General features: G+C 43.9%; 3 protein-coding genes and 2 non-coding genes across 9 annotated transcripts; all 5 read left to right on the top strand.

Moving 5' to 3' along the window:
- The first annotated feature begins 14 nt into the window (after positions 1 to 14).
- Positions 15 to 5,036, top strand: naca (nascent polypeptide associated complex subunit alpha). Of its 5 annotated transcripts, none has more exons than XM_072450275.1 (10): positions 26 to 113; positions 588 to 647; positions 1,547 to 2,413; positions 2,468 to 3,127; positions 3,438 to 3,523; positions 3,712 to 3,789; positions 4,203 to 4,349; positions 4,426 to 4,554; positions 4,620 to 4,742; positions 4,920 to 5,036. In XM_072450275.1, the coding sequence occupies exons 2-10, from the start codon at positions 593 to 595 to the stop codon at positions 4,932 to 4,934; spliced, it is 2,160 nt and encodes a 719-aa protein (XP_072306376.1). In that variant the 5' UTR covers positions 26 to 113; positions 588 to 592; the 3' UTR covers positions 4,935 to 5,036. The 5 variants fall into 5 exon arrangements, with proteins under 5 accessions (XP_072306379.1, XP_072306375.1, XP_072306376.1 ...); XM_072450276.1 differs by having other exon boundaries at positions 27 to 113; positions 1,547 to 2,569; positions 2,774 to 3,127; XM_072450277.1 differs by having other exon boundaries at positions 29 to 113; positions 2,774 to 3,127.
- Positions 3,555 to 3,627, top strand: LOC140363675 (small nucleolar RNA SNORD59). The gene has a single exon (XR_011927163.1). It is a non-coding gene; the product is annotated as a small nucleolar RNA SNORD59 (small nucleolar RNA).
- LOC140363674 (small nucleolar RNA SNORD59) lies at positions 4,782 to 4,855 on the top strand. The gene has a single exon (XR_011927162.1). It is a non-coding gene; the product is annotated as a small nucleolar RNA SNORD59 (small nucleolar RNA).
- Positions 5,037 to 6,440: 1,404 nt separating the features above from the next.
- On the top strand, positions 6,441 to 10,655 carry ptges3b (prostaglandin E synthase 3b (cytosolic)). The gene is made up of 8 exons (XM_072450272.1): positions 6,441 to 6,694; positions 8,071 to 8,184; positions 8,265 to 8,334; positions 9,149 to 9,247; positions 9,363 to 9,446; positions 9,564 to 9,608; positions 9,701 to 9,719; positions 9,800 to 10,655. Coding segments are annotated over exons 1-8 (453 nt in total). The 5' UTR covers positions 6,441 to 6,692; the 3' UTR covers positions 9,820 to 10,655.
- Positions 10,656 to 11,654: 999 nt separating this feature from the next.
- On the top strand, positions 11,655 to 26,981 carry baz2a (bromodomain adjacent to zinc finger domain, 2A). Its single transcript, XM_072450273.1, has 30 exons — positions 11,655 to 11,720; positions 13,209 to 13,332; positions 13,440 to 14,147; positions 15,807 to 17,369; positions 17,448 to 17,660; positions 18,243 to 18,605; positions 18,683 to 18,743; positions 18,829 to 18,937; positions 19,011 to 19,112; positions 19,179 to 19,392; positions 19,459 to 19,520; positions 19,595 to 19,660; positions 19,748 to 20,113; positions 20,190 to 20,444; positions 20,516 to 20,730; positions 20,800 to 20,874; positions 20,943 to 21,105; positions 21,174 to 21,236; positions 21,310 to 21,454; positions 21,548 to 22,146; positions 22,230 to 22,599; positions 22,947 to 23,102; positions 23,177 to 23,337; positions 23,403 to 23,474; positions 23,541 to 23,824; positions 23,896 to 24,031; positions 24,118 to 24,264; positions 24,342 to 24,577; positions 24,664 to 24,807; positions 25,001 to 26,981. Exons 2-30 carry the CDS (start codon positions 13,209 to 13,211, stop codon positions 25,158 to 25,160), a joined length of 7,332 nt encoding a protein of 2,443 aa, XP_072306374.1. The 5' UTR covers positions 11,655 to 11,720; the 3' UTR covers positions 25,161 to 26,981.
- Positions 26,982 to 27,148: the final 167 nt, after the last annotated feature.

Below are 27,148 nucleotides of genomic sequence, written 5' to 3'. Positions count from 1 at the left end.
GTCCCTTTAAATCCCCCGGAACTAAAATAAGTCTCTTCAAACCGGATATGGTCGGCGGCTTCGGGGTCAGGAGTTCTCTCTTACAGCCATCTTGGATATAACGACCCAAGTCGGTGAGTAACTGTGTGTTAATCCAGCCTCATCCAGCCACATTTAAAAACACTTCATCTAAGAAAGGTTTAGTGCTTCTCTGTGTGGTGTGGGCTTCTGGTTAGAGGCGTTATTGTGATGGATTTGAGCCCGTACTTTATGATAAAGGCCTTGGAAAGTTGTGTTCATATGTGACACAGAACCGGTTCAAAATGGGCGAACACGAGACTAGTTTTCTGAGCACAGGGTTTGTTGTTGTGACAATGTCTTGCTAGTTTCAGACGTTGTTTGGAGGATTCAAAAAGGGCGAGCTTGTGCCGCCTTGTCGTGCAGGACAGCTCCAGACCCTGATCAACCTGCATGATCATCATGCTAATGCTAACAATCCATGTTTAGCTAACGTGACACATGCAGATCGTGTACCAAGACATAGGAAGTGCATTCTAAGCACGCGTTTGGTTTGTGAATGATGATCACGACTGTTTCTCTGTGTGCAGTAAACATGCCTGGTGAAGCCACAGAAACGGTCCCAGTGGAGCAGCCCCAGGCAGAGACTGGTATGTATACACAATCACACCACAAGCATGCTTTGGTTTCGACCCAAAGAGGTTCTGTGTTTCCTGTGGCACGTGCTAACAAATCCAGGAGGATACTGTTCAACCGAGGTGTGTTCACGACAATGTCCTGTCTGGTGTTTTAAGGTGATCTAACAGGTGCCATAGGCAACTTCTAAGACGGCTGTTTTCTGGAATGTTTCATTGGCCTTTGAAGAGTTTCCCAGAACCTCTGTTCAGCATTTCATTTGTGTGAATGGCAGTGGCAGCAGTTTTTGACAACAATGCATGGTTTGTGTACTAAATTAAAACTGTTACTAGTTATATTGTCAAATAAGCTTATTATAGAAGTTTATTCTTGAATGCATCAAACTTGTGTATTGGGTTAAATTTATAAAAACAAAAATTAAAACGCTTAGTATCTTAAGTAGCCTAAATTAAAAGATGCATTAAGAATCTAACTAGTCCATTGGTTTTGGAAGCAATAAACGAGTCAATGCAACTTTCAAAACAAGGTTTAGGGATGCAATTAAACGGCTAAAAGTTTCACTGATTGTGCTAAGGTGTCTTTTAGCATGTTAAGTGTTTTAAGCAATGGTGATTATGGTCATGCACAGCTTGTGATTGTGTGAACGGCGGTCTGGGCTGATTTATGATCTCAAAGCAAAAGTTGGTGTTAAAACAAGTCAGTTCTTTGGTGGATATGACCGTAGTCGCTGTGTTTTAAAGCTCATAGCGTCTTAAATCTTTTGCTGTTTTGGTTTGTTGCATTTGTGTGGGGTGCTGTAAAAGGGCGGTTGCTGGTGTGTTCTAACTCTGAAGATGGACTGGATTTGAGAAATATAACCCGCATGAAAAGGGCTCCTTTACCATCAAAGTTAAACATGCATTTCTCTATTCAGCCGCTCCTGCCCCAGCTGCCCCACAGCCACAGCAGGCTGCTGCTGGCACTGCTAAGCCCAAAGGCAAAGATGCCAAAGGTGCCTCTGCACCAAAGGCTGTACCGGGCAGAAGGAAACGCTCTTCTATGTCTGCCTCTTCTGCCTCTCCCACTTCTCCTAAATCTGCTACTTCTACACCTCTCTCACCGGCTCCTTCTCCCCTCGCCACATCCCCTGGCAGTGCAGCACATGGCTCTGCTCCAAAAGTGATCAAGGCTGGCAAACAAGTCAAAACTAAGAAGGAGTTTGTCCCTGCCCCAGTCGTTGAGTCTGGCACTAAGCCAACTGCAGTGAAAGTTATAGCGGAGCCTGACAAGGTCTCCTCTCCAACTAAAAGTGTCTTACCCCCACCTGCCTTCAAGGTGACCACCAAACCTGCAGTGGCAGCGCCAATCTCATTTGCCAGTACGCTGGCAACTAGCCCTCCCAAAACCGTTGACGTGAAGGCTTCAGCTAAAGCTGTGGACGATGATCTCCCTCCACTGCTTCCTCCTGAGAAGTCCATGAATGTTTTGCCTCCAGCTGTAGACGTCCCCAAATGTTCCACCTCTCCACCCGAGTCTGTTCAGCTCCAGCCCGTCTCTGTTGAGGCCATTATAAAGGCACCAATTGTTGGAGCTGAGGCTAAACCAACTTCATCCAAGTCAATTCCCATTGCCTCACCTCCTCCGCCCAAACCTGCACAGACCCTTTCTGCTCCTGTCATTGCGGCCCCTGTAGTTGCCGTCCTGGCCCCTGTAGTTGTTGTTGCGGCCCCTGTAGTCGCCGCCCCGGCCCCTGTAGTCGTCGTTGCGGCTCCTGCCGCCGCCCCGGCCCCCATTGATAAACCTGTTGTCGTCGTCGTCGCAGCTCCTGCCGCCGCCCCAGCCCCCATTGATAAACCTGTTGTCGTCGTCGCAGCTCCTGCCGCCGCCCCGGCCCCCATTGATAAACCTGTTGTCGTCGTCGCAGCTCCTGCCGCCGCCCCGGCCCCCATTGATAAACCTGTTGTCGTCGTCGCAGCTCCTGCCGCCGCCCCAGCCCCCATTGATAAACCTGCTGTCATCGTGGCACCTGCTGACCTGACCCCCATTGATAAACCTGTTGTTGTGGCTGCTCATGACACCGCCCAGGCCCCCATTGACGTACCTGCCGTCGTCGCCCCCGTTGTCGCGGCTCCTGCCGCTGCCCTGGCCCCCATTGATAAACCTGCAGCCCCAGTCCCAGCTCCTGTCGCTATACTTGCTGCAGCTGATAAACCCACTGAAGCCCCTAAACCCGCTCCGGCTAAAGCGCCTGAACTCTCTCCTGAGGTAAAACCTGCTCCAGTTGAAGCAGAACCTAAAGCTGCAGATGAGCCAAAGCCAGTTGAAGCTGTGACTAAACCCGCTCCTGTAGAGCCTGCTGCTCCTCGCAAACTGACTTTTGCTGAAGCAGTTGCTAAACCCGTCCCAGTTAAGCCGGAGGTAGTTCCAACTCCTGAGCCCATCTCTTCACCCAAACCCGCTCCTACATCGGCTAAAGCGCCTGCCAAGGTGGAGCGTGTGTTCAAGAATGACCAGGGTATTTCCTTTTTTCCTTTCCTGAGTGTGTCACTGTTTTTCTATTTGTTCTACAGGAGAAAATGAGTTACTTTGTCAGTGTATAGGGGATAGGTTATTTCAAATGATATTGCAGTATAGGCCCATGTGTTTAATTGTGTGCTTGGATAAAAGCAGCATAAGAATGGTGGGTGTGAAATTATTTTATAAACTTCAAAAATGGCATTGTTGCTTGCCCCATTTCAGAGCAATGTATCACATGGACTCTGAAAGCAACAAAGTCTAAATGTTACAATGCAATGTTGTTTTTAAGCTGGTGCTTTGATTTTCAGGATCAGGCACAGAGTCAGACAGCGATGACTCCGTTCCTGAGCTGGAGGAACAGGACTCCGCACAGTCACAGACGCAGCAGGCCCAGGTGAGTGCTACTTAAACTTCATCTTATCGACTCTTCCATGATGTTTCACAGTGACTTTCGTTCTTCTGAGTTCTCCTGAAGCCAACATTACTGTCCTGAGAAGAGACGCACGTTTATTATTTTGATGTGTTTATATGTGATCATATTGATTATGTCCCAGATATTTAATCAAGTGACCTTTTTTGCAGCTTGCAGCAGCAGCTGAAATAGACGAAGAACCAGTCAGCAAAGCCAAACAGAGTCGCAGTGAGAAGAAGGCACGGAAGGTACATGCTTTTTAATTACATTACTCAAATGGAGGAAAAGGGGGTGTGGAAAATGCCAAGACTAGTTGAAATGGACACAGAATATCATAAAATGTCAATCAAGGGGTTTCACGCAAATAAACTAATCAGCATGGTTAGATTTGGATTATTTATGGTGGTTATTATACATTTTTTTATTTTCAGGTTTTACTAGACAAATTGAAATGTTTAGCCATATTAGCACTTCATTTTTGTAAAATACAGGATTATTGGCATTCAGATCATTTATATTTGACGTCAGTAAATTGTTAAACATTTTATTTTGCTTCTATTCTGATTGTTAAAATATTTTAATGACTCATTTTAAAGGGTCTAAACTTGTGCTTATCAATCTTTGGAAAAAAGGATTTAGCAGATTTTTATTGTCTTCACAGGCAATGTCGAAGCTCGGTCTCAGACAGGTTACGGGAGTCACCAGGGTTACTATTCGCAAGTCAAAGAACATCTTGTTTGTCATCACCAAACCAGACGTCTACAAGAGTCCTGCATCAGACACATACATAGTCTTCGGTGAAGCTAAGGTGCGTCTCTTGATTACTTGTTTTTTAAGTCCTAACGAAATGTTTTAATTCAATGACACTTTGAAATTCCAAACAGATTGAAGATCTTTCCCAGCAAGCCCAACTGGCTGCTGCAGAGAAATTCAAGGTTCAGGGAGAAGCGGTCTCAAATATCCAGGAAAACACACAGACGCCCACAGTACAGGAAGAGAGCGAGGAAGAAGAGGTGAGTTCAACTCTATCTCGCAATAGAATGAATGAAACATGGTTTATAATCCTTTTTGTTTGAAGGTTGATGAGACTGGCGTTGAAGTTAAAGACATTGAACTCGTCATGTCACAAGCCAACGTGTCGCGGGCGAAGGCTGTACGCGCCCTGAAGAACAACAACAACGACATTGTCAATGCTATCATGGTATGTTTCAGGCTTGACATCTGCTGCAATAGAAAATGCTTTTCTGTGATGATTAACACAGTGACTTTCGTTCTTCTGAGTACACTGAAGCCACCTTTTCTGTCCTGAGAAAATCTTTGCCACTGTTTGGACTCGTTTTGTTTTATATTCTTTAACACTTTTTTTTCATCTTTGCAGGAGTTGACAATGTAATGGGACTCCATCAACTAAAAGTGAAAGTGTTGCTGATTAAATTTAAGCTTGTTTATAAAATTTATACCCAAGATGGAAATAAAATTGTGGCTTGAAAAATCATGTTACTGGTTTTCATTAGATTTTGGATCATATATTACAGCAGCCTTCTATTATCAAATGAGTGGTGTAATGCAGAAAGTGAAGACTAAACTACAATTTTGTTTTTTACTTTGAAATGTCACTAACACATTAAAGTACCTTGGCAAAGTACTGGATTCTGTTACTTTGCTGCTTAAACCTTCTCTGACTTGAGTGAGACCCAGATATGATGATGCAGCACAGATCAGGCAGAGACTGGCACGGCGCAGCTAATAGGAGTCCAGAGTAAAGGGAAGGGGCAGAGCTATGGTCGGCACTAGATCATAAGTTCATAACTCACGGAAGAACCTCACACTTCTAAACGACAGAAAACAAAGTCAGATTTGATGGCGGACGCGAACAACAACGAAGACTCAGTCACGAATGCATATTTCAAATAAACAGCTCCAAAGGCAACTCCTTTTCTGATTGAAGATGTATATGCTGTTTGTCTGAAATGTGATAGTTGCATTTATGTAATGTGTAATTTCAGTTCTCAGGCCTTTTTTTATTGTATATAACTACTTCTCATTAGTAACGTTTTTAAATTGTGACTTGATAATCTACCATTTTAGATTGTTCATGAAGACCCAAGACAAATCACAAATGTTAGCAAATCAGCCTGTCACCAAGAGCCTCCTCACTTTTCTTAACAATAAAAACAATAGAGCATTGTTCAATGACCGTAACTATTAAATTAAGTAGGCATTTTTAAAGTACATCATCTTGGTTCATTTTACTTTGATTAGCCAATACTAATCTACTCAGTCTCGAAAAAAAGTGAAGACTAATCTCGTCTAATCTAGTGTCGTTTTGTATTTAATATCGGGTAAACATCAATATCAAACATATAATCATTGGGGATTCAATTGTTTCACATCGAAATCCTGGTTGTTGACTTCCGTCTACGCCATATTGGAATTCGTCACTTCCGTGAGTTATGAACTTATGATATAGTGCGGACCGCAGGGCTATGGGTGATCAGAGCTGGAGGAAAATGGGTTCAATTTACTCTACCTCAAAACTGAAATAAACAATGAATTTGTGATACTGAAGATAATCAAATTATAATCTTCATACTAAACGGAATTCTTTGAAATAAGAAGTCCTGATCCAAAGGTTTAACTTGGTGCGCCACATGCCATTGAACTCGCTCATTGGCCCATATGTTTTAAACCAGAACTGACCCTGGTCCAGAGCGGGGTGACGCGGGGTCCGGCCTGTGGAGCCTGTGACTGGTGATTTACACGGAATTAAACGTATTTTCAGTGACAAAACTGCGTTACAGCTTAGCCCGAACTCAAACTAAACCGGCTTTTATTTACATTACAGTCAACATGTAGGACAGGTACATTTAAAAGGGTTTATACATCTTCAGTTGAGCATAAAATTTGCAGAGCACTAAACATCACCCTCAACTGTGGCTCAGAAAGCTCTAGAAACGTCTGTTACGCTTGAAATACGTCACCGCGTCATTCTCGTCCCCGGTTACGCAGCGTGATCCGGAATTCTGAGTCCACGGTCTGAGGAGGAGAGGCGTCTGCACTTTTCCTCTTTCTGTACAAAAAAACCCAAACTACCCGCGCTTCTCCACATCGCCGTTCGCTGCAGAGAAAGAGTTCCACCCGAGACACCGACATGTAAGTTTGCTTAAGTGCCGGATGACGTGATTTCCGAGCATAAGCGCGCGGTGTTGTATCTCGTGAGGCTAGTAAAGTGGTAGCGTAGCCGTACACACGCTTCGCTGAAGGCGGGAGGATGGCCTTACGAGAGGGGAACACATTCTGCTGCCCTGAAATGAATGAAAACTCACTCAAACTAATGGCAGGGGAACACAAGCTGCTTTTTATAACGCCGTGTGAGTCGGGTTTGCTTTCTGTTTCTCTCTAGCTCAATGTGTACCGCGTGGTTAAACTACTAGTGGCTAACAACAGTACTTGCCTCATTGAATGACTGTTCCTTTCCAACAGCCGAACACTTCACGCTCTGGAAATCGACCAACACTTATGTGGCTGTAAATATTGATGCGGTGTTAAATGTTATTCTTTACAAACTTAAATTGGTTTCCATCACATGCACGAGGTTACACTGCCCTCTCTGGACCAACTCATGTCGGTTAAGCTGATGCGGAGTGACCGATGTGAACTTGTAGGGCTTCTAGATTGAGAGCATTTACTAATAAAGTGTATTATATATTCAAATATGACATCTTTTAGCATGTGCTTTAGAAGTCTGTCCCCCTTTGGTTGTCCTGCACTGTCCTTTAGGCCCTGTCCTCTTTTGCAAGTGCCACCAGAATTCTATTAAAAATATATATATAATTGCAGTCAAAACACCATAACTTACTCTTTTCTTGCCTACAATACGTTTTGCTGACTGTTGTGATGGGACCTGTTCATGGGTGGTCAAGCTAATTATTTCTTCCTGATTTAAAGGATTTTATGAAAACATGTTCCCCGTTCAGAGAAAATGTTGATTTGAAATGCACTATTGCTATGACAACGTAGAACCGTTGCCATGCCAAATCCTTCAAATAAGATAAGAGACTCTTTTTGTCCCACAATGGGGAAATTCCTGTGTCAGGAAGGAATCCTTATGCCTGAAATGTATGAATTGCAACTATCAAACATGCTTAAATTTCCCTAGTCCATTACAGCACATTACTTGTCCCACTTTTACAACAATTTGAGGTGGTCAACCTATCTACTAGTCACAATTAGATTTATTATTCACGGAAGCCTTAGTTTATAGGATTATTCGTTGTCATTAACTTTTGACTGCAATGGGCCGTCACATCGGTGATACCTCACAGATGTCATAGCGTCACACGAGTACAATGGTAACGAGACACTAGGCAGAAATGTAATTCTAAGACCGTCTGATTGCAAGCTGTTGTGCCTGAACATTTGGCTGCTTGCAACCAATTTAATGCAAGTTACTGTTTATGTATTTTTCACATCTTCTACTAGCATCATATTTAACATGATTTAATTTGTAAATATATTTTCTGTCATAGGCAACCAGCAACTGCTAAGTGGTACGACAGGAGGGACGCTGTTTTCATAGAGTTCTGTGTAGCAGACAGCAAAGATCTCAAGGTCAATTTTGAGAAAACAAAGTGTGGTTTTAGGTAAGTGTCAGAAAATGTGGTTGGGAAAAAAACACATTAGCTACCTACAATAATGGCTATAAAATGTGTACTTTTTTCAGTTGTGTTGGAGGAACAGACAATGTCAGGCACGAGAACCAAATCGACTTATTTGAAGCCATTGATGAAAAGGTGAGTTGAGTAAATGAACTATACCCGCTAGTGTTTGTTACGTTCTTAACACAACCAGGGCCTGGCTTATTATTTTTATTATTTTAGGAATAAGCCAGTCTGGGAGCTGACTCTTCAGATGCATAAAAGTCGTAAACAGACAGTTTTTAGCGCGCACCGACTAGACTTTACACACTGTAGTTTCTGATCTTGTTAGCCTTTTGGACACACATTTCAATAGATGTTTTTTAACACAAAAATATATACATACACACTTATGCAGGGCTCTATTGGGAAATTCATGGTTACACTCATGTTTACACATTTTCACATTGTTTTTAGCAGTTTGTTACATCAAAATGTATTTATTTTTTATTATAGAGGAGCTAAAATTGTTCTATAACAGTTTGGCACATATTTGGATAACTTTTTTACCTTTTTGATTCAAAATGCCTATTCCTAGAGATCTGAAACTTTACACAGTTGTTGTCAACTAGATAAACGGTGAACAGCATAAGCGCATAATGAAGTACGTCTTGCTTAGGACATTTACAAATTGACAATATTCAGATGAGACTAAACATTTTTGAAATATTTTTTATGTTTGGGCTTCTGTAGTGCAAGTTCTGCAGCCCTGCCAGTGTTCATATGTACATCTGCAGAAACTAGAAGGCCTAAGCTTTATAGTAATGTATCAAACTAGCATGTGGGCTGTAAGTTCTTAGCAATGTCATTTGTGTACGTCGAACTATTGTGCACAGAGCAAAGTAGGCAACTTATCAGGTTATTGTGAATTATTTACCATTTATTGTGTTTTCTGTGTGTTGTAATGCAGGAATCCAAGCATAAACGTACAGATCGATCAGTTTTGTGCTATTTACGAAAAGCTCAGCCTGGAACTCCTTGGCCAAGGTTAACAAAAGAAAAAGAAAAGGTGAGTATTACACAAACAAGCCTCCACTTGCATCTTTATAATACAAGAATGTTCCTCTTTTTAGAGGATGTGGAAATGTGAAACAAAGTGTATTAATGTTGTATTGTTTTTACAGCTCACGTGGCTTAAAGTTGACTTCAACAATTGGAAAGACTGGGCTGATGACTCTGATGAGGAAAACTACGATCAATTTTCTGACGTAAATATGAATTTCATAATTGACATCATTTGTAGATAGAACTTAAAATACTGTACATTATACTGTAAACGGTGCACTTTTTGGATTGCTTTTATGACGTTACTTGTTTGTTTACAGTTGATGCACAACATGGATGGCGACAATATACCAGATCTAGAGGATGTAAGCTGCTTTTACACATAACATTTACATATTTTTTACATTAACATCATTTATTTTAATATTTGCTTTGCTTGTTTTCATGTTCTCGGCAGGAGGACAGTGATGATGAGAGTAAGTATCTAGTCATAAGCCAAAGTTGTAACATTGCTTCATCACAAGTTGTATTTAACGTATTGCATTATATTTGACAGAAATGCCTGATTTGGAATAGTCGGCTGTAAAACTTCAAAAAGAAAGAACTGATGGCAGGAGGCGCACACGCAATGAAAACAACTGTACATACGTCTGAGTCAGTAGCCATATTTAAATGAATAGTGTAAAGATCAGTCACTGAAGGTTGTTGCATGGTTTGTACAGAGCAGCTATCTCCACTTCCATTCGCTGTACTGCACCTTTTGGGTATCCTCTTTTACTGTTAGCCGTCATAACAAAGCACACACATACAAATGCATACAAACGGTGGTGTCTTTGCAACAGAGCAATATGTGTTTTTTACGTTTGCTTTCAAAATATGTTCTATACCAATAGCTTAACCCATTCCAAAATGTGGTTTTAAATTGATAATTGTAGTTTAATGATTTATAATAGTGCTTGTATCCATTCAAAAAGACTAAATTTAGATTCCTGTAAAAATTAATTCGGTATCCAGAAGGCCAGCATATGATTATTGCTTACATGTCTTTATTTTAATGTTTCATGTCTTTGTATAATTTTAGCATTTTCTGGTATCAGCTTTGGTCTTCATTTTAACATCTAATCTTTATCCTTCCAACCCCATGAAACATGCACTAATGTCAAGACTGCAGAATCAGGGTGTAGTGGTATAATGCAGCTTAATGATGACTGTTGGGATGTCATGTCAGCAGTATGTTGTCTGTCGCTGTTCATTTTATCTGGAAGAACGTAGTCATAATCTGATGTGTAATGACCCAATTTTGTCTGCAATGTCAATAAAATGTGAGAGGATTCAAGTAATGTAACTTTTCAGTGAACAATTCTTTTTTATTGTCTACATCTTTCTAATAAACTGTTTATGAAATCATCAAATTGCATGTTATTTTCTACTTCATATATTCTGATTATAACTCAAGTGGTTGTGATGGGAGTCAAGTATGTTATTCAGTGAAATTATATTTACACATCTGCACACAAAAGAAATGTGTACGGGCAAAATAAGGGCATAATCCAAGTACCTCCTAACTTGGGTAATAGTCAAATATGTTTACAATAGTATTTAATCCTCAATGTTCTTATGGGTGTAAATAACTTTTTGTTTAATTATTCTACCATCTAAACTCTGATACTGTGGCATGTGCAGCTCTCAGATGAGTGGGTGGGCATTGTATTATGTGTGAAATTGTATCTGGACGTTGTCCATTTTCAAAATGCCCACAATGTCCAAGACATTTTTTCCACTTGTTTTACACTATCTTGTCATTCACTTTCTTTTAAAATTAAAATAACCCCTGGCAAGTGCATGTGTACTTGTACCCCTTGTTGGGAAACACTACAAAGACAACACCATTTTAGCCGTAATAAAATAAATGCAGGGTAAATAATAATTGTTATAAATTATGATTATTAATAGATTATTAATAGTAATAACAACAACCAGAAACATTAATAATAATAATACCAACAATTATGATCAGGCTTCAGTCATTGTTTAATATGGATGTTTTATTGACTGTGAATATATTGTGAAGTATGTTACAGTGAGCCGGATGCGTGGAGCTGATTGTGCGGAGTTTACGCCACTCGCTCTGCCTCTCTTCTGTGATCATGGCTAGACTGGACCACACCAGCCATGTTTGCTAATTTAAACCTAAAGCTTCGGGAATAGTTGTTTAGTATTTATCTCCAGCTCGCCTGTACTCGCGGAAAACAGATTATTAGATGAGTGAGAAGTCGTCGGCGCCTGTGGACACCGAGGACTGAGAGGTTTGATCCATTTAACTTACGTAAAGCGAAACTTCAGGCGGTGTGGGAGGATGATGCTCTGAAAATTGTGTGCGTGCACCGTAAACAATGTAACTTCATCAGCGCGCTAGCTAACATTAGCCGCGGAACAAAAGGGAACAGACTCATTATACAGTTACGTCTGAGTCCCAAGTAAGTTCACTGTTGTTGACTTTGACCACGCCGGCTGGTATATACTGTAGTTTAGCTCCTCTCCGTTGCCCTGATGTGTCCCAGCGTGGTTGCAGTCCCCACTATTACCTGTCTGCGAGCCGCACTTCGGCTGCTAGCGCTACTCATTTTAGGGATGCTATCAGCTACTAGCTATCACGCTAACATCTGTGAGCTATTGTGATCATTTAGCCTAATAACCTTGATGCGGAGTGGTTTTACGTGATATGATTTTATTACTCGCGTCGCTCACTTCAACTCATCCAACACGACTTGTGAAATGTTGGAGACTTGACAATAAGACTGAATTATTACGTGTTAGCGAAACTGTGTAGCCGGGCGCTTATCTAACGTTAAGTAAATTGTTCATTTGAGAAAGATGCTAGCGTAAGTTGGCTAACACACCGCTTCCTTCTGCAAAAGGCCTGGTTCCAAAGTGAAACTGTAGATTATCATTACGCCTGTGAAATGTCGAACAACTGTACACACTGTAATATAAAGGCAGCACTACTTAAATGTCCGGTTGCAGAGCATTTGTGATGGATGTGTGCTGCGTTAGCCGAGGCTCATCAGCGCTAATGAGCCGCTTCTATCGGAATATTTGTCCATTGCTTGGGCCTGGCATCTACTGAAGTGACTGCGACATTTTGAGCTTCTTGTTTTGTAGAAATGCCGTTGCAGCACTTAACACATGGGACATTTTGTACATATTTGTCAACTTGGTGAACACACACAGTTATGAATGCACAGTTATGAATACTAACTGTTGCCATGCGCATTTAATTTGACTTGCCCTGTGTTTGTGACTGTGCTTCAGCGTTCACATGAGGAAGAGAAGGTAGTTGTGTTTCCCAGTAACAGATGGCTCCCCGCAGTCTTATTTTTACCTCCATAGTAATGAATTGGCAGAGATGGGTGAAGTAGCCAAAAACTGTACTCAAGAGTTGCCTCTAAATACTCTGGTAGAAATGCTCAAGTAATAATAAAAAAGTATTTGAAAAGTAACTACTCAAGTAAAAGTAACTGCCTGGAATTAATTTGAAATGAAATAAACTCCTTAAAATGCTACAAATCTTGTGTTTTCAAAAGATGGAGCACAAACTTCGGAAAGGGTAAAGCATATCTGAAGGAACGGTGTAAGAAACACAAATGTTCCAATCATGCTACTACTAGTATTACAGTTGGAAGAGTAACCAAAACTTTTACTTAAGTCAAGTAGGAGTAAAACTGCGGTTTTGAAACTTCTCAGGAGTACAATTCGATTGATTAATTGTAAACATTTTACAGAATGAGACTTTTGATGAATTTATTTATCTGTATTCAGTCCTGTTCAATTTGTTTTTGTAATGCCCGAAATCACCACAGCAATTGTCTCGAAGTGCCCCCAATGCCATAGTCTCATGTGAACCTGTGGGAAACACTGAGGTACGCTTATAAAAATACATTAACAGTTGTATTTCTCTTTTCTAGATGGAGGCAAATAATCATTTCAACTATGGCTCCCACTCATCAGCAAACTCAGGACTGAAACGCTCCTCAGGGGAATCTTCATACACAAACGGGTCCGCCACAAGTTTCCCACAGCAGGGCAAGAGTAAGTTGGGCTTTTTTGGTGTATTTATGCTATGTAAACACGAACAACATCACACAAGTTGTTTTGATGGTTAGTGTAACAAAATGCACCTCTTTTGTGTTTTGCAGACCTGAATGGGGAACTAAATGTGAATGGCATCTCTACTGTAGTTGGATCAGGTGTGTCTGGTTCCCAACAGCAAAACGCTTCTTACCCACATCTGAGCAACCTCCATCAGAGCAGCCGTGGTTATGAATACCTGTGGGGAGGGCACCCTCAGTACGGTCAACTGGGCACCCCGCATCAGAAGCAGCCCGCTCCTGGGTTAGGCCCGCCTCACTATCAGAGTCGTGGACAGTATCAGTTAAATGGTAGAATAGACGGCTCCCACCAGCCCCCTGGAGTAGGTCCCCCAAACATGCCTCTCAGTGCAGGGCAATACTGGAACAGTGGCTCCGAGCATATTAACTTTAGTTCTCATAACCTTTACGGGGCATATCAGAGTCAGGCCCTTCACCAGCAGCAGTCTGCACAAAGCTCCTCCTCACAGCAGCTCCTCGGTCAGCGACACCCGCTTCATCCACAGCAGCAGCATTATGGCCTGATGCCCAATGGGATGCCCTACTACCAGCAGCAGCCATCCCAGCCCCAAAACCAGGCTCAGATTCTGCCCCCTGTTGGACAGAGTTACACCCCACCTCGTGGCAGCTCTTTACCTGTGTCTTCACCATCTGTGAGGTCACCATCCTCCACTAAAGACAGTGTCTCACCTCAGAGGCCCAGCAGAGACAGAAGTCCTGACACAAACAAAGCGGGTCAAGCCACTGTTGTACAAGGTGTGTTCCTTATTCCTTATGTTTAGATTTGTTTTTTGATATTAGAGGTGGTAGATACAGTGAACCCTCGTTTATCGCGGGGGTTACGTTCCAAGAAGAACCCGCGGGAGTCGAAATCCGCGAAGTAGAAACCTTTTAATTTTTTTACAGTTATTATACAATGAAATACTCCATAAAACATTGAAGCTCATGCGCGCCGCTCTCACCGGCGTGTCCCGCAGCTCACACGCGCGTTCTCACTGGCCTCTCACACGCGCGCTCTCACCAGACTCTCACGCGCGGCGCCGCTCTCACTGGCGTGTCTCGCAGCTCACACGCGCGCTCTCACTGGCCTCTCACACGCGCGCTCTCACCAGACTCTCACGTGTGCCGCTCTCACTGGCGTGTCTCGCAGCTCACACGCGCGCTCTCACTGGCCTCTCACACGCGCGCTCTCACCAGACTCTCACGTGTGCCGCTCTCACTGGCGTGTCTCGCAGCTCACACGCGCGCTCTCACTGGCCTCGCAAACTTCAATTTGGCAAGCGGTTTTACGTACGTGTACATATTAATCCATAACGTTATTGACACACAGGTAGAGAAGACACGGAGATACTGTTTAGCCAATCAGAATGCAGAACACAATGCATGATGAAAATCCGCGAAGCAGCGAGACCGCGAAAAATGATCCGCGTTATAGCGAGGGATCACTGTATATCGAAAAAATATATGTTTTTGAAGTTATGCAAAATTAGAATATCCAGTAGCTAATCTATCATTTAAACCATTAAAATGACCTCAATAGGTGACAGAAACCTCTAGTGTAATCTGCCAAACAATAGTATAAAGATATTTCACCCTGGAGAGACAAAGAGACCACGAGAATGGACTGTTTAGCAAGCTTTATTTGTGAGTTATTTGGCGCACAGACCCCGGCGGAAGACGTTGCATTCATGGGAACTCCGTGATCTATTTGTATTAGATGTCTCCCCCCGGGAGACATCTAATACTGGGGGTGGTAGATGTGAAGAGAAGGTAGAGGATGAGGGGAATGCAGAGGAGGAGCTGGGGAGGTGGTGGGTCGCAGTACGGTTTGAGCGGTTGAGCCATCTGCCTGAGGGCTTAAATGTGACCACCTGGGCGCTGATTGGGAGCGGGGAGGAGTAACTTGAGAGCGTTGATTGGGGATGAGGAGCAGGTGCGAGGGCCATGGTACAGACGCCCCCTGACCTTTCACCCTCCTTCTTGGCCGGGAAAAACTGCATAACCTCTTTGGGATAAGCGCAGAAACCTGGGAGAGTCCATGGTGAAGTGAGGGATCTGACTCTCACAGACGGACAGGCGGGCGCCCGCTTGAGTGCAATGATGGCGCTGGGGAGAGGGGTCCTTCCATGGTGGCCTTGACGTAGATGGGTGGGTCTTCCAGGCTGAATTTACGCAGGCTTCATTTCTGCCATTTTCGTATTTATTTTATGGTCCATTCACATTTTGTGCAATACTTGAACCTTAACCAGGCAATTTGGTCAGTATTGTTTACCCCTAATTGAGATGGACAATTATGTCAATATCAAAGTTGCGTTGGTATTCTTTACTTTTGTCACATTTACTTGATTGACCAATACTGTTTTCATGAAAATCATTATTATGATTAATCATTATTATTTTATTCCTCTTGTTCAGTGCACACAGATGCTGATATAACCTCCACTAACAAGGAAAGGTCAAGTCAGAAGAATGGAGACGATCAACCCAAAGATGCTGCCTCACATTTAGAAGGTTTTAGTCCACACTCTGAAATCTCCCCATCTCGATCTTCTGATATTTCCTCCCCAAAGAAGGAGACTGCAGCTAAAGTACCACCAGAGACCTCTTTTTCCTCATCAGCAACACTGTCCTCTACTCTGTCCCCGAAGTCCTCTGTCCAGTCTTCAGCAGAAGCAAATTCCAATCAAACTACGCCATCACAAAGGTCTCCTTCATCTCGAACAGACGCCCTCACACATTCCTATTCTCATTTTCGGTCTGTTGTCACTGGCCGGTTTGAAACGACTGACGAAGCTCCAAAAAAATTGTCCTTAGATTCTTCCAACACTGTTGCTAGATTATCCCCAGGGAGACAATTCTTTCCCTCCATGTTGCATCAAGCTAAAGGTACTTCTGGGTCCCAGGTGTCTGCTCCAGCTAGTTCCTCCTCTTTAGGTATAACACCCTTGTCAACTCTTCCAAAAAATGTGCAAGGTTCTACAGCTCCTCTGAAGACCGCATGCTTCCCAGACTCCACAGACGATATGCACGAGAAGTTTCCCATGCAAATTTCTGCTAACTCATCTGTCTCTGTTATCGCACGTGCTGACGGGTCCGCTGCCTTAGCACCAGCCAAGTCTCTGCATTATGAAGTAGCAAACGTATCTCCACATCCACCGCCCGGCTCCGTTAGCGGCGTGCCGATGTCTGCATCAACTGAAACGCATATAATTTCTTCAGCAGGAAACGATAGCTCTACAGCCCGACCTCTGTCTGCGCTACCTCGTTTAACCACTCAAGCCTCCAGGACTGCACCCGCGTCCATCTCAGCGGACCCCGTGTCTGCGCCTCATGCAAAGGGCACAACATCTGGAGTGATTCAGAGTTACGAGCAGCATTCTCGTAATGCCACGCCAACCCATTTTCTGAAGCCGGATCACCACCACGAAGACGGGCATGAGCTGGTAACTTCAGACAGCTTGCACGATAGAAACGGCTCACATTTAGATTCGGCTGCAGAAAGAATAAAGTACAATTTCCAAGCTGCTGAGAAACCCGATCTTCCTGTACAACATTTGCCGACTATTATCTCTCCTGTTCACAAACCCCACGACGGGCAAACCTCGATCGACCACATGCAAAGAGCTTTCGCCTCCGAACGCTCAGCTGTTATTCAAGGTCGGCTTCAACACAGCTCAAGGATTTCATATCTGTCTAATGAAAGTGCATATGGAGAAAGCTCATACATAGACTCAAATAATGCCTCTCTCCTGGACACTTCTGATGAACTGTCTACTGCTTATACCACGCGAGACAGCAGCTTCTTAGCCGACGATACAAGAGATCATACTTTCGCCTCCACTGCAGGGGAAACCTCTCAGAGTTTCCATGGAGCCGAGTCCTCTCTAAATAGTACCTCACAGATGGAAGAGCCCTCTATTAGATCTACTGATGTGTCCATGTCACACTCTTATACGTCATCACAGCCAAGTCATCAAGGTACAGTATGAACGAAAGGGATGTATTGTTTTTTGTTTGTATTTATGCCTCTTTTAAACCTCGAAATCTCTCTTCCAGGTTATGGAGACCAGTGGACTGTTGATGGACACGATACTCCAGACTCCTCTGGGCGCCCGCGCATTAAGCCCTTTGGCATCATGACGCCGCCGAGTTTCAGAATGAGAGACGGGTTCATGGCCTTCAGTACCCCAGCAGACGGCTCTGCACTCAACCTTATCCATGGTCAAATGAAAAGCCCAGGGAAACCACGGAAACCTCGCACTCCAAAAGGTATGTGTATCCAAATTATAGTAGCATATATTGTATCTCATATTTCAGTATTTGTGATAAGGACTTGATAACATTGACATTTTTACATTGTTGGAATCTTTTGTATAAGTCCCAATAACTGCAAAATATATATTTTTCTGTGAAATGCTTCACCTCATCAACTAGGGCTGCGCAATAATGGAAAATATACACCTGACCCCAGACTTTAAGCTGCTACTTTTTTTTCCCACGCTTTGAACCTTGCGGTCATTATAACGGTGTGTCTAATTTATTGGTTTTAACTGGCAAACGGCCACCAGGGGGCAATCTATCAGAAAGCGCAAGCGTTTTGATGCGCTGTAGAAGAGGACGTAAGTGGAAGCTCTGTCCAAGGGACACATCGTGTTTTCGATAGTTTAATATTTTTTACTATATATTTAGTTTGTTGCAATATTGACTATTGCGTTTGGCAATACTTTTGCGATATACTGAAGATGTGCTAGACACAGAATGCGTGTTTGTCAAATGTTGGACGTGGCCTCTAGAATAACACATCAGCTTTTTTTAATTGTATATATTTAACTGTCTGATTTTTCTTCTTAAATTCTCAAACTCCAGAGCAGGTGCAGCGTAAGCCTAGAGGTCGAACACCCAAAACAAAAACGAGTGATGGAAGTGAAAACCAGGAAGACGGTGCCAAGCCAAAGGTCACCAGAAAGAGGAAGAGGGTTCCTAAAGAAGGAGCTTCTGTGCTCAGCATGGATGAGCTGGATTCAATTTCTGCCACCATCGACGCGGTCCTGGCCAATGCTGCCACTCTTTGCACTGACGTGGAGAAACCCAAGAAGAAAAGACGCAAGAAACAACAGCAACAAGAGGGCGATGTTGTAGAGAAGGGGGCCAAACCAAATGCTGACACCACGGCTGAAGATGGCGAGGAGCACGAAGATGACGGCTCAACTGCAGGTAAGATCCTTTTTGTAATGTTACATTGTTTTACCTGCTTTTGGCTCTGCTCGGTGTCACACTTTGTTATTTTACAGGAGACTCGAGTAAGCGCAGGGTGGCAACTGAGGAGCAGGTTCAGTTTCCTCTTCAACATGGGTAATTATAGATGGTTATTTGTTGAAAATCTCCGGTTAATTTAAAATGCACAAAAATGTATGTAAAATTTCTGTATGTTCTTTAGTTGGCGACGAGAGATTAGAGTCAGGAAAATAGACAACCGTCTGAGGGGTGAGACTTGGTATTACACGCCGTGTGGGAGAAGAATGAAGCAGTTCCCTGAAATAATCAAGGTAGAGCCTAGTTGTTTACATATAAATTTCAATAAAGTTGAACTTTTTTGATATTTTTAAATATTTTTTTCAGTACTTGAAGAAACATCAGGATAGTGTGGTGAGCAGAGAGCACTTCAGCTTTAGTCCTCGCATGCCGGTGGGAGACTTTTATGAGGAGCGGGAAACCCCTCAGGTGGGTATAGAACCTTATTCTCGTCAAAAACTGACAGAACAAAGTTTAAGGGTCTTTGTTTCTCAGGGTGCAAAGTGGGAGCTATTGGCTAATGAGGAAGTGCCCTCTACCATCATGGCTATCACTGGTCGCCGTGGTCGCCCTCCAAATCCTGATAAAGAAAAACCTCGCAGATCCGCTGATGGGCTGCCCCGTCGCCCCGGGAGACCTCCCAAACCCAAGATGACTGACTTCCTCAGCAAACCGGATGCCAGAATACTCTCACAACTTGAGGCCAAGGGTAAGATGCAGCACATCAAATGAGAGGCCTGTCTTCACCATGTATTCTAACATATTTGTTTTGTAGAAACTCTAACAGATGAAGATAAGAAGACAATTGCCAAAATAAAAAAGAAGATCAAAAGAAAGGTAGATTCATCATATTTACTAAATACATTAATTCTGTTAATATTATTCTGATGTTGTCCTTGTTACCCATTTAGGCCAGGATGAAGAGGAAGCAGGATGCCAAGATAAAGAAAATTAAAGAAGAAAAGAAGAAAGCAAAGGTAGAAATAACGTAATGTTTTCTGAGAGAAGGTTCAGTTTTTATATTCAGTTGTGTTTGATGATGACAAATACATAACCCTGTCTAGCTTGAACAAGAGGCCTCAGGCGCTGCAGGGAAGCCTGTGTCCACAGACCAAAGTCTGTCGGAGTCAACCGAGCCAAAAAAGCGCGGGCGCAGGAGGTCTGTGAAGGTTGAGCCTCCTGTAGTTCAGCTGACTGACGAGGAGAGGATCGCCCAGGGCAAAAGGGTGCTGGGGGCTCGCAGCAAAGCCAAAGCTTTGGCCAAAGCCCAGGCAGAAGCAGAAGCAGCCACTCGAGCTGCGCAGGCCGCAAAGAGGGCTGCAGAGAGGAGAGTTCTGGCACAAAAGCGACTGGAGGAGCGCAGGCGGCAGCAGATGATCGCAGAGGAACTGAAGAAACCAGCAGAGGACATGTGTCTCACTGACCACAAGGTGAGTGTTGATCTATATTCATTTGCCTGGTTGGTTTTTAAGATTTATCACCTGACGGGCTTTCCCTTTTCTTTAGCCTTTGCCAGAGTTGTCCCGCATCCCTGGTGTGGTTCTCTCTGGCTCTTCATTCGCACACTGTTTGTCTGTGGTGGAGTTCCTGCATGCTTATGGGAAAATGTTAGGTTTGAATATTCCTAAGGATGTTCCAAGCCTGGCCACTCTGCAAGAGGGCCTGCTTGGTTTAGAGGAGAGTCAAGAAGCGCTCCAAGACCTTTTGATTAAGCTCTTAGATGTGGCACTCCAGGACCCGGGTCTGCCTTCCCATTGTCAAGTATGTCTCACTCATTAGTTTTTGCTTGTTGTATATTATTAGCAAAATGAACACCTTTTATTTTTCTGTAGTCTGTAAAGATTCTTGGAGACAAGTTGGTGGACCTGGAGCTCACCCGCAGCACAGTCTCTGAAGTGCTGCGCATCTTTATAGAAGCTCACGGATACGACACAGAGGTCTGCAACACTTTAAGAACCAAAACATTTCAAGCCCTGCCTCCGGACACTAAGGCCTCTATCCTGAGTTTTCTGGTTGATGAATTGAATGGCAGCAACATTGTCACTAAGTAAGAATGAGAACTTATTTAATTCCAATGATTGCACTGCAGACAGTTATTTATTGATTTCTCCATTAGTGACATTGACAACACATTGGAGAATATGTCCAACTACAGAAAGAACAAATGGATAATAGAGGGGAAACTGCGCAGGTAAGACTTGTCTTTAGGTAAGATTAATCAATATTTTGACTTGTACTAACATGCATTCTCACTGTCAGACTGAAGGTGGAGCTGGCGCGGCGCACAGGCCGCTCTGAGGAGGAGATGTGTTTTGAAGATAGAAGGCGAAGTGCTCGAGTGGCAGAAGAGGAGACCTCCTCTTTCGAGCCGAGAGGGAGAGGGCGTCGCAAAAGATTGAAAACGGAGCCCAAATTCAGTGATGTATGTGTGTTCTTTTAACTGCTTCATTCTAGGAAAAATATTTGTATTCAATGTCTGTCTTATTGCAGAGTGAAAATCCCAACAATTCCAGCCTTCCAGAGCTTGAACGACAAATTGATAAGCTCACCAAGGTATTTTATTTTTGTACACCCGGCTCGCATGTACGTCTATGTAGCATTCTTATAAAGTTTTCCACTTCTACAGCGTCAAGTGTTTTTCCGAAAAAAGCTGCTGCAGTCATCTCAGTCCATGCGAGCCATTCTGCTGGGCCAAGACCGCTACAGGCGCAGATACATCGCTCTGCCCAACCTCGGCATGGTTCTAGTGGAAGGCCCAGAAGAGATCTTAAGTGAGAAGCAATACATTCTGTTTAAAGTATTGGAATGTCTCAACTTTATTACCATATTCTTACATAAATGTATTTTTCTGAATCTTTTCACAGCTTCAGATGAAGTGGCTGTAGCTGAGGTTCCGGTGACCTTTCTTAAAAATGAGCCCAAAAAAGAGTTAAAAACTGAAGAGACCTCAGTGCCTACCACTCCCCCGTCTGCCGTGTTATCTCCATCCCAGGCCGCACAGACTCTGTCTCCAGGCAACGATCCCCTCCCCGGCACCGCCTCGCTCATGAGCCAGCCCCGAGGCCGCGGACGCCCCAGGAAGATCAAGCCTGAGGTGGAGCTCCACTTGCGCACCGCCAAGATCCGGCGCAGACGCCGCAGCAGCGCCCGCTCCGGGGGAGAGGAGGGCCCAGCGTCGCCTCACAGTGATCTCACTCAGGCTGCTCTGAGGCTCAGTCAGCCACACGAACCTCTGGCCAACGGCACCGGAGCAGACGCTGAGGAGAGTGTGAAGGACATGGCTGAGAAACAGGGCCAGTGGTTCAACCTGCTGCCCAAACATCCCTGTGACGAGAAGTCTCTGAGCCAAACACATGCTCCTGCCTCCCCTCAGTCTCCACCAAAACTGTCCCCTCAGTCTCCCCCAAAACTGTCCCCTCAAGTCCCCCAAAGAGACCTGTCTTCAACACCACCTCCGTTCCAGGTTAGTGCATTAGCTATCCCCTTCCCTCTCTGTCTTTGCACAATTAAAATGTCCCTCTCTCTGTGTGTGATTCACCACCTCAGCCTGACCCGGAGTCCAGTTTGGCCTCGACTGAAGCACCATCATCTGGACCCGCCTCCTCTCCTGCTCCAGCCCCCAGCCTCTGCCCTGCTCCTGTGTCCGCTGTGTCCGCTGCAGCTGAAGCGGAGCCACAGCCATCTGCAGACGGCCCCCCTGTGCTGGAGAGCTGTCCCCCGACTCTCCCTGCCCCAAAGACCAGCCCTGCGCCCACGCCGGGACGACCCGGGCGCAGGCGGCGCAGGGGCAGCAGCCCGGCTCGAAGAGGAGCCAGAGGAGTCGCAGCCCGACGCAGAGGACGCCCCGCGACCGCAGTGTTTCAGGAGCTGGAACAGCAGTATTTCACTCAGATGGTGGTCAGGCCTGTTCCTTTATGTGAGTGTTTCCCTTTATAACCGCGCTTCTTGAACCTTCCACACAAATGGAGCTCAGCAGAGGTTGAAAGCTCAATGATAGTGTTTATTGTTCAACTCAGGACTAAAAAAATGATTTTTAAAATATTTTTGTTTTGATAACAGCTTTGTTATAAAGACATTTTCCTGTATTTTAATTGCCTTATGGACATAACTTAACCAGGTCAGAGTTATAAAATTGCATGTAATTCAAATAAAGTCTGAAGCTGTAGAAGACCCAGAGTAAAAGAAGAGAACCACTGTCTTAGAGCGTGTCATATCTACTGGTATATTGTTTTGTTTAAGGAGACTGATAAATGTTTTTTCCAGCGATGGTGCGCGGCTGGTGGTGGATCAAAACCCCGGGAGAGTTGTTCAACACTTTACAGGCCCTGCACCCGCGAGGTGTCCGGGAGCGGGTGCTACACAAGCACCTGGCCAAGCACATGGAGAGTCTCTCTGAAATGTGCACCAAACCCATCAATGGTGAGAAGACGAGGAGATAAATCTAGATGAAGGCTTCTATTGTTCAAATGTTTCATCATAAATGTGTCCCGTAGACCCACTGTTTGATATGAAAGTGGAGCAGAAGGACCGTCTGCTGGAGGCGCTGCAGCAGCCGTGGCAGGTCCAGGAGAGGGCCATGCAGTCGGACCTCAGTGCGCTCAAGTGGGTGGAGGAGCTGGAGCAACGCGTGGTCACTGCTGATCTGCATCTACGGGTGAATAAACTCATCTGGTTTACAGTGGTAGGGTTTGTAAAATGCTAATTGTGTCTTGTCTCTAGGCACCTCCCCAGGGTGCTCTAAGTGAAGCTGACACCAGTGCAGACGCATCAGCTCCACTAGTAGAGTTTCAGGTACGGTGCATTCCTTCTGTTGTTTGTTTCTTATACTCATTGGTATTAAGTGTGCTTTCCTTGCAGCCCTACACACTTCCAGATCCTGACTCCACTCGGGACGACCTGCAGTACTACGAGCATGACGCCGACCCGAAGGACGACTGGACGATCCGCACAAAGAAAGAGTGGTCTGGGCTGCCCCGGATCCCCACGCACGCGCTGGACCTCGCTGTGCTGAGACTCACAAACCTCGAGCGCAACATCGAGCGGCGTTACCTTAAAGAACCGCTGTGGATCCCTTCTGAAGTGATCCGCCTTGCGCCTCTCACGCCCACGCCAGGAGAGGAACAGCCCATGGATATGTTCAGGTGAGAGGAACCTCATGCTCTCATTCACTTTGTACAACATTCGGGATCTCAAATATGTTTTTACATCACAGTTTGGAGAACGAAATCACATCTCGGTTACGCACCTGGCGCCAGGCTCTGGACCGATGCCGCAGCGCTCCTCAGGTCAACCTCTGTCTGCTTCACCTGGAGAAGGCCATCGCCTGGGAGAGATCGGTCACTAAAGTGGTAAGAAACTATTATTTAAGGCTTCTTTTTAAAGACTATAAAGCATTTTTACCCGTAACACACGTTGAGCCTGCTCTTATCCGTAGAATTGTCAAGTTTGTCGTAAAGGAGACAATGACGACAGCCTATTGTTGTGTGACGGCTGTGACCGCGGCTGCCACATGTACTGTCTGCGGCCCAAAATGACCCAAGTCCCAGAGGGCGACTGGTTCTGTCCGACCTGCGTTGCCAAGGTAAAGAAACACATAAAGCATATCGCACTCTTGGTAGCTTTTAGTTCAGTATTTATTACACTGCGTTTGTTTTTCAGAACGTGGAGTGTGAACCCAACAGCCGCTCGTGCAAAAAGCGCACTCGTGTGAAGAAGAGGCGATACGAGGACGACAGTTCAGAGGATGAAGCAACATTGCGGCGGAGTGGAGGCATGGCAACGCGACTCAAGGAACCAGCTGTAACTCAGACCTCGCCTCGTTCCTCGGCAGAGACGGCAGCCGCTAAGCGCAGACGCATGGTGACCCGCAACCAGCCAGACCTCACCTTCTGCGAGTGAGTTCTGCACCTTTACTCAAAGTATTTGCTGCTGAAGAGGGCTGAACTGTTGTGTTAATCTGTGACAATGTTCATGGTCATAGGATCATTCTGATGGAGATGGAGTCTCACACAGACGCCTGGCCTTTCCTCGAGCCGGTGAATCCTCGGCTAGTGCCTGGATATCGCCGCATCATCAAAAGCCCCATGGACTTTTTCACCATGAGAGAGCGGCTGCTGCAAGGAGCGTAAGTAATGCTGTGCACGCTGTTCCTCAGCTGTGACTGGGACACGTTCTCCACGGTCAATTCTGTAGTGTCTTTTCAACCATTCATAAGTAAGATTTTACAATGTTGAACCTGAATAATTAACATGATGGTTAATGTGGAATACTGCGATGTGACAAATGTGTCCCATTTGAACCCTTTGTCTGCTCCTCAGGTACTGCAGCTGTGAGGATTTTGCAGCAGACGCACAGCTTGTCTTCAATAACTGCGAGCTCTTTAACGAGGACACGTCTGAGGTCGGAGTGGCAGGACATTCCATGAGGAAGTTCTTTGAAAGCCGTTGGGCGGAGTTTTACTCAAATAAGGACAAATGAGAGCTTCCTCCTCAGTGAGGCCTGCAGACTGTTGGTGCTTTTCTCTCCCCGTTACACTCTGCATTAGACGGGAGCTGTCCAGCTGCTGAACTCTCTGTGTATAGGTATACATGTATAAATTTTGGCTTTTGTCTGTTATTATAGCCTGTGATGGCCTAACTTTGAGGCCCTAGAGCGAAACTGGACTCATTCCCCCTCCACAGCTTCTCCATGTTATTTTAGCGTCACGGTGCATTTGGTCACACCCTTTTTCACTGACCCTCGAATCGCGGCGCGAGGGTCGTCTTTGGAGAAACGTGTTTTAACTCAGACGCTGAAAAACCTCAGCAACAGACTCTTAAAAACCTCACAGACACTGGGCCTTGTTTTAACCTGTTCAATGGCAATGTAATGTAATGTGGTTTTATGCATAGAAGTCATTTCTTTTGCTCAATATATTTTTTATTATATATTCTATATATAAATATATATACATAAAAACAATAGCTGGGATTATTTAATAGCAATAGCGTGTAGTGGATGTGTACAGACTACCTTTATAGAAATGTCTAGACATCTTACAAAATGGCCAGTTAAAGAAAACTGTAGTTGGACTGTCGCGAGTAGATGTAAACTCTACTTCAGTCTCGTGCACACAAACACATGTACACTATTTAACCACACGCACAAACTCACACTCAGTCCACTCCCAGCTGATCGTGTGTGAAAGATACTGTTTTTAAGACTGACGCTTGGTTTAATACACTGCAAAAATGAATATCTACATAATTTAATTTATCTTCTTTGTAGAGTTTTTATTTCACTTTGGATCAATTTGACTGGTTTCGTTATGTTTCAGCAAATGTGTAGAAGTAAGAATCATAATAAAAGAACAACGTTCAGCTTAAATGACTTGTTCCTTTTTGAATTTCAATCTTCAATTATCAACACATTTAAACTAGTTATTTAAACTCAAATCCTTCATTCAAATGAATTGATAATAAAGTAAAGATCCTTTTTGCAGTGTAGTTTCAAAAATAGACCAACTAAAGGTGAAACTAGTGCTTGTTCAATGAAGCTAAAAATCTTAACTTTGATGGTGGCACTCTACATTTTTTAGTTCGTCTCCATGGAGATGTTATTGCTTTGCCTGTAATGTTCCACAGTATGGCATTGAACCATCTTGTTAAATTTACAGCTGATTTTTTTATGACATTTTGTGGCACAAAATACCTTGAAAAACCTACATGGCGAGAAATGAGTTTAATTTTCAAACTTTAGAACATTCCAGGCAAAGACACGTCCATGGAGACGAGCAGATGACTGACACTCCCCCAGAAAGGTTACACGGCGCATCTTTAATTGCATTGAAGTGCCAGGCAAACTCCTGCCTGGTTCTGTCTTACATTCCGTTTAATGATTTAAACTCCTTCCTCTCGTTCTGTTCCTTCTCTTTGCCGTTGAGGGCCTTTGTACCTGTTGCATGGTTTGTGCTCCTGATGACGCCACACTTTTATTTAAAACATTTCTTCCTTACACTGAACACAACTTCACTGATAAGAAATGAACCTGGATGTTCCTTGCCACATTTAAGGGACGTTGTGATTTATTTTTGTTTAGTTTTTTTCAAAAAGAGAAAAACAAGACGGAAACCAAATGTGGCGTCAAGTGACTTTTTAATAATGTACAGTTTTGGTGACTTTAAATTTGTTCCTTTATATTTTTAGGACCAATCCATCATTTATAAGCGGAGTTATTACAAGACAATGTTGTATCAAGGTGATGTAATGTGTGCATCTGTAGAATGTAATGTGAGTTGAATAAAAACCACAACAATAGGTACGAACGTGTTGTTTATCTTGAACTCAAGGGAAATTACTTGGACAATATTGACAGAATGAATTACTGTGTGTGTGTATATATAAGTTTCTTTTTGCATCATCTAAATGACAAATATTTTCACAATGTGCCAAAAATGTGCTCAAATGTCTTGGCAGGTGAAAATAAAT

The sequence above is a fragment of the Eucyclogobius newberryi genome, unplaced genomic scaffold, assembly GCF_026437365.1.
Source record: "Eucyclogobius newberryi isolate DKJ021-1_F unplaced genomic scaffold, fEucNew1.0.hap1 SCAF_171, whole genome shotgun sequence".
In the NCBI taxonomy this organism is placed as follows: domain Eukaryota; kingdom Metazoa; phylum Chordata; class Actinopteri; order Gobiiformes; family Gobiidae; genus Eucyclogobius; species Eucyclogobius newberryi.
Note: the sequence above shows the minus strand (reverse complement) of the source record. Positions and strands in the feature narration are given on the sequence as shown.

Excerpts from the sequence above, each read along its gene's own strand:
- baz2a (XM_072450273.1), top strand. The coding sequence starts at position 13,209 with ATGGAGGCAAATAATCATTTCAACTATGGCTCCCACTCATCAGCAAAC. Across the intron at positions 17,661-18,242 it reads GAAACCTCGCACTCCAAAAG|ATTCTCAAACTCCAGAGCAG; the intron begins GTATGTGTATCC and ends TTTTCTTCTTAA. Across the intron at positions 23,338-23,402 it reads CTGCTGATCTGCATCTACGG|GCACCTCCCCAGGGTGCTCT; the intron begins GTGAATAAACTC and ends TCTTGTCTCTAG.
- naca (XM_072450274.1), top strand. The coding sequence starts at position 593 with ATGCCTGGTGAAGCCACAGAAACGGTCCCAGTGGAGCAGCCCCAGGCA. Across the intron at positions 648-1,546 it reads GCAGCCCCAGGCAGAGACTG|CCGCTCCTGCCCCAGCTGCC; the intron begins GTATGTATACAC and ends TTCTCTATTCAG. Across the intron at positions 4,555-4,619 it reads AAGAGAGCGAGGAAGAAGAG|GTTGATGAGACTGGCGTTGA; the intron begins GTGAGTTCAACT and ends TTTTGTTTGAAG.
- ptges3b (XM_072450272.1), top strand. Across the intron at positions 8,185-8,264 it reads AAAACAAAGTGTGGTTTTAG|TTGTGTTGGAGGAACAGACA; the intron begins GTAAGTGTCAGA and ends TACTTTTTTCAG. Across the intron at positions 8,335-9,148 it reads TTGAAGCCATTGATGAAAAG|GAATCCAAGCATAAACGTAC; the intron begins GTGAGTTGAGTA and ends GTTGTAATGCAG.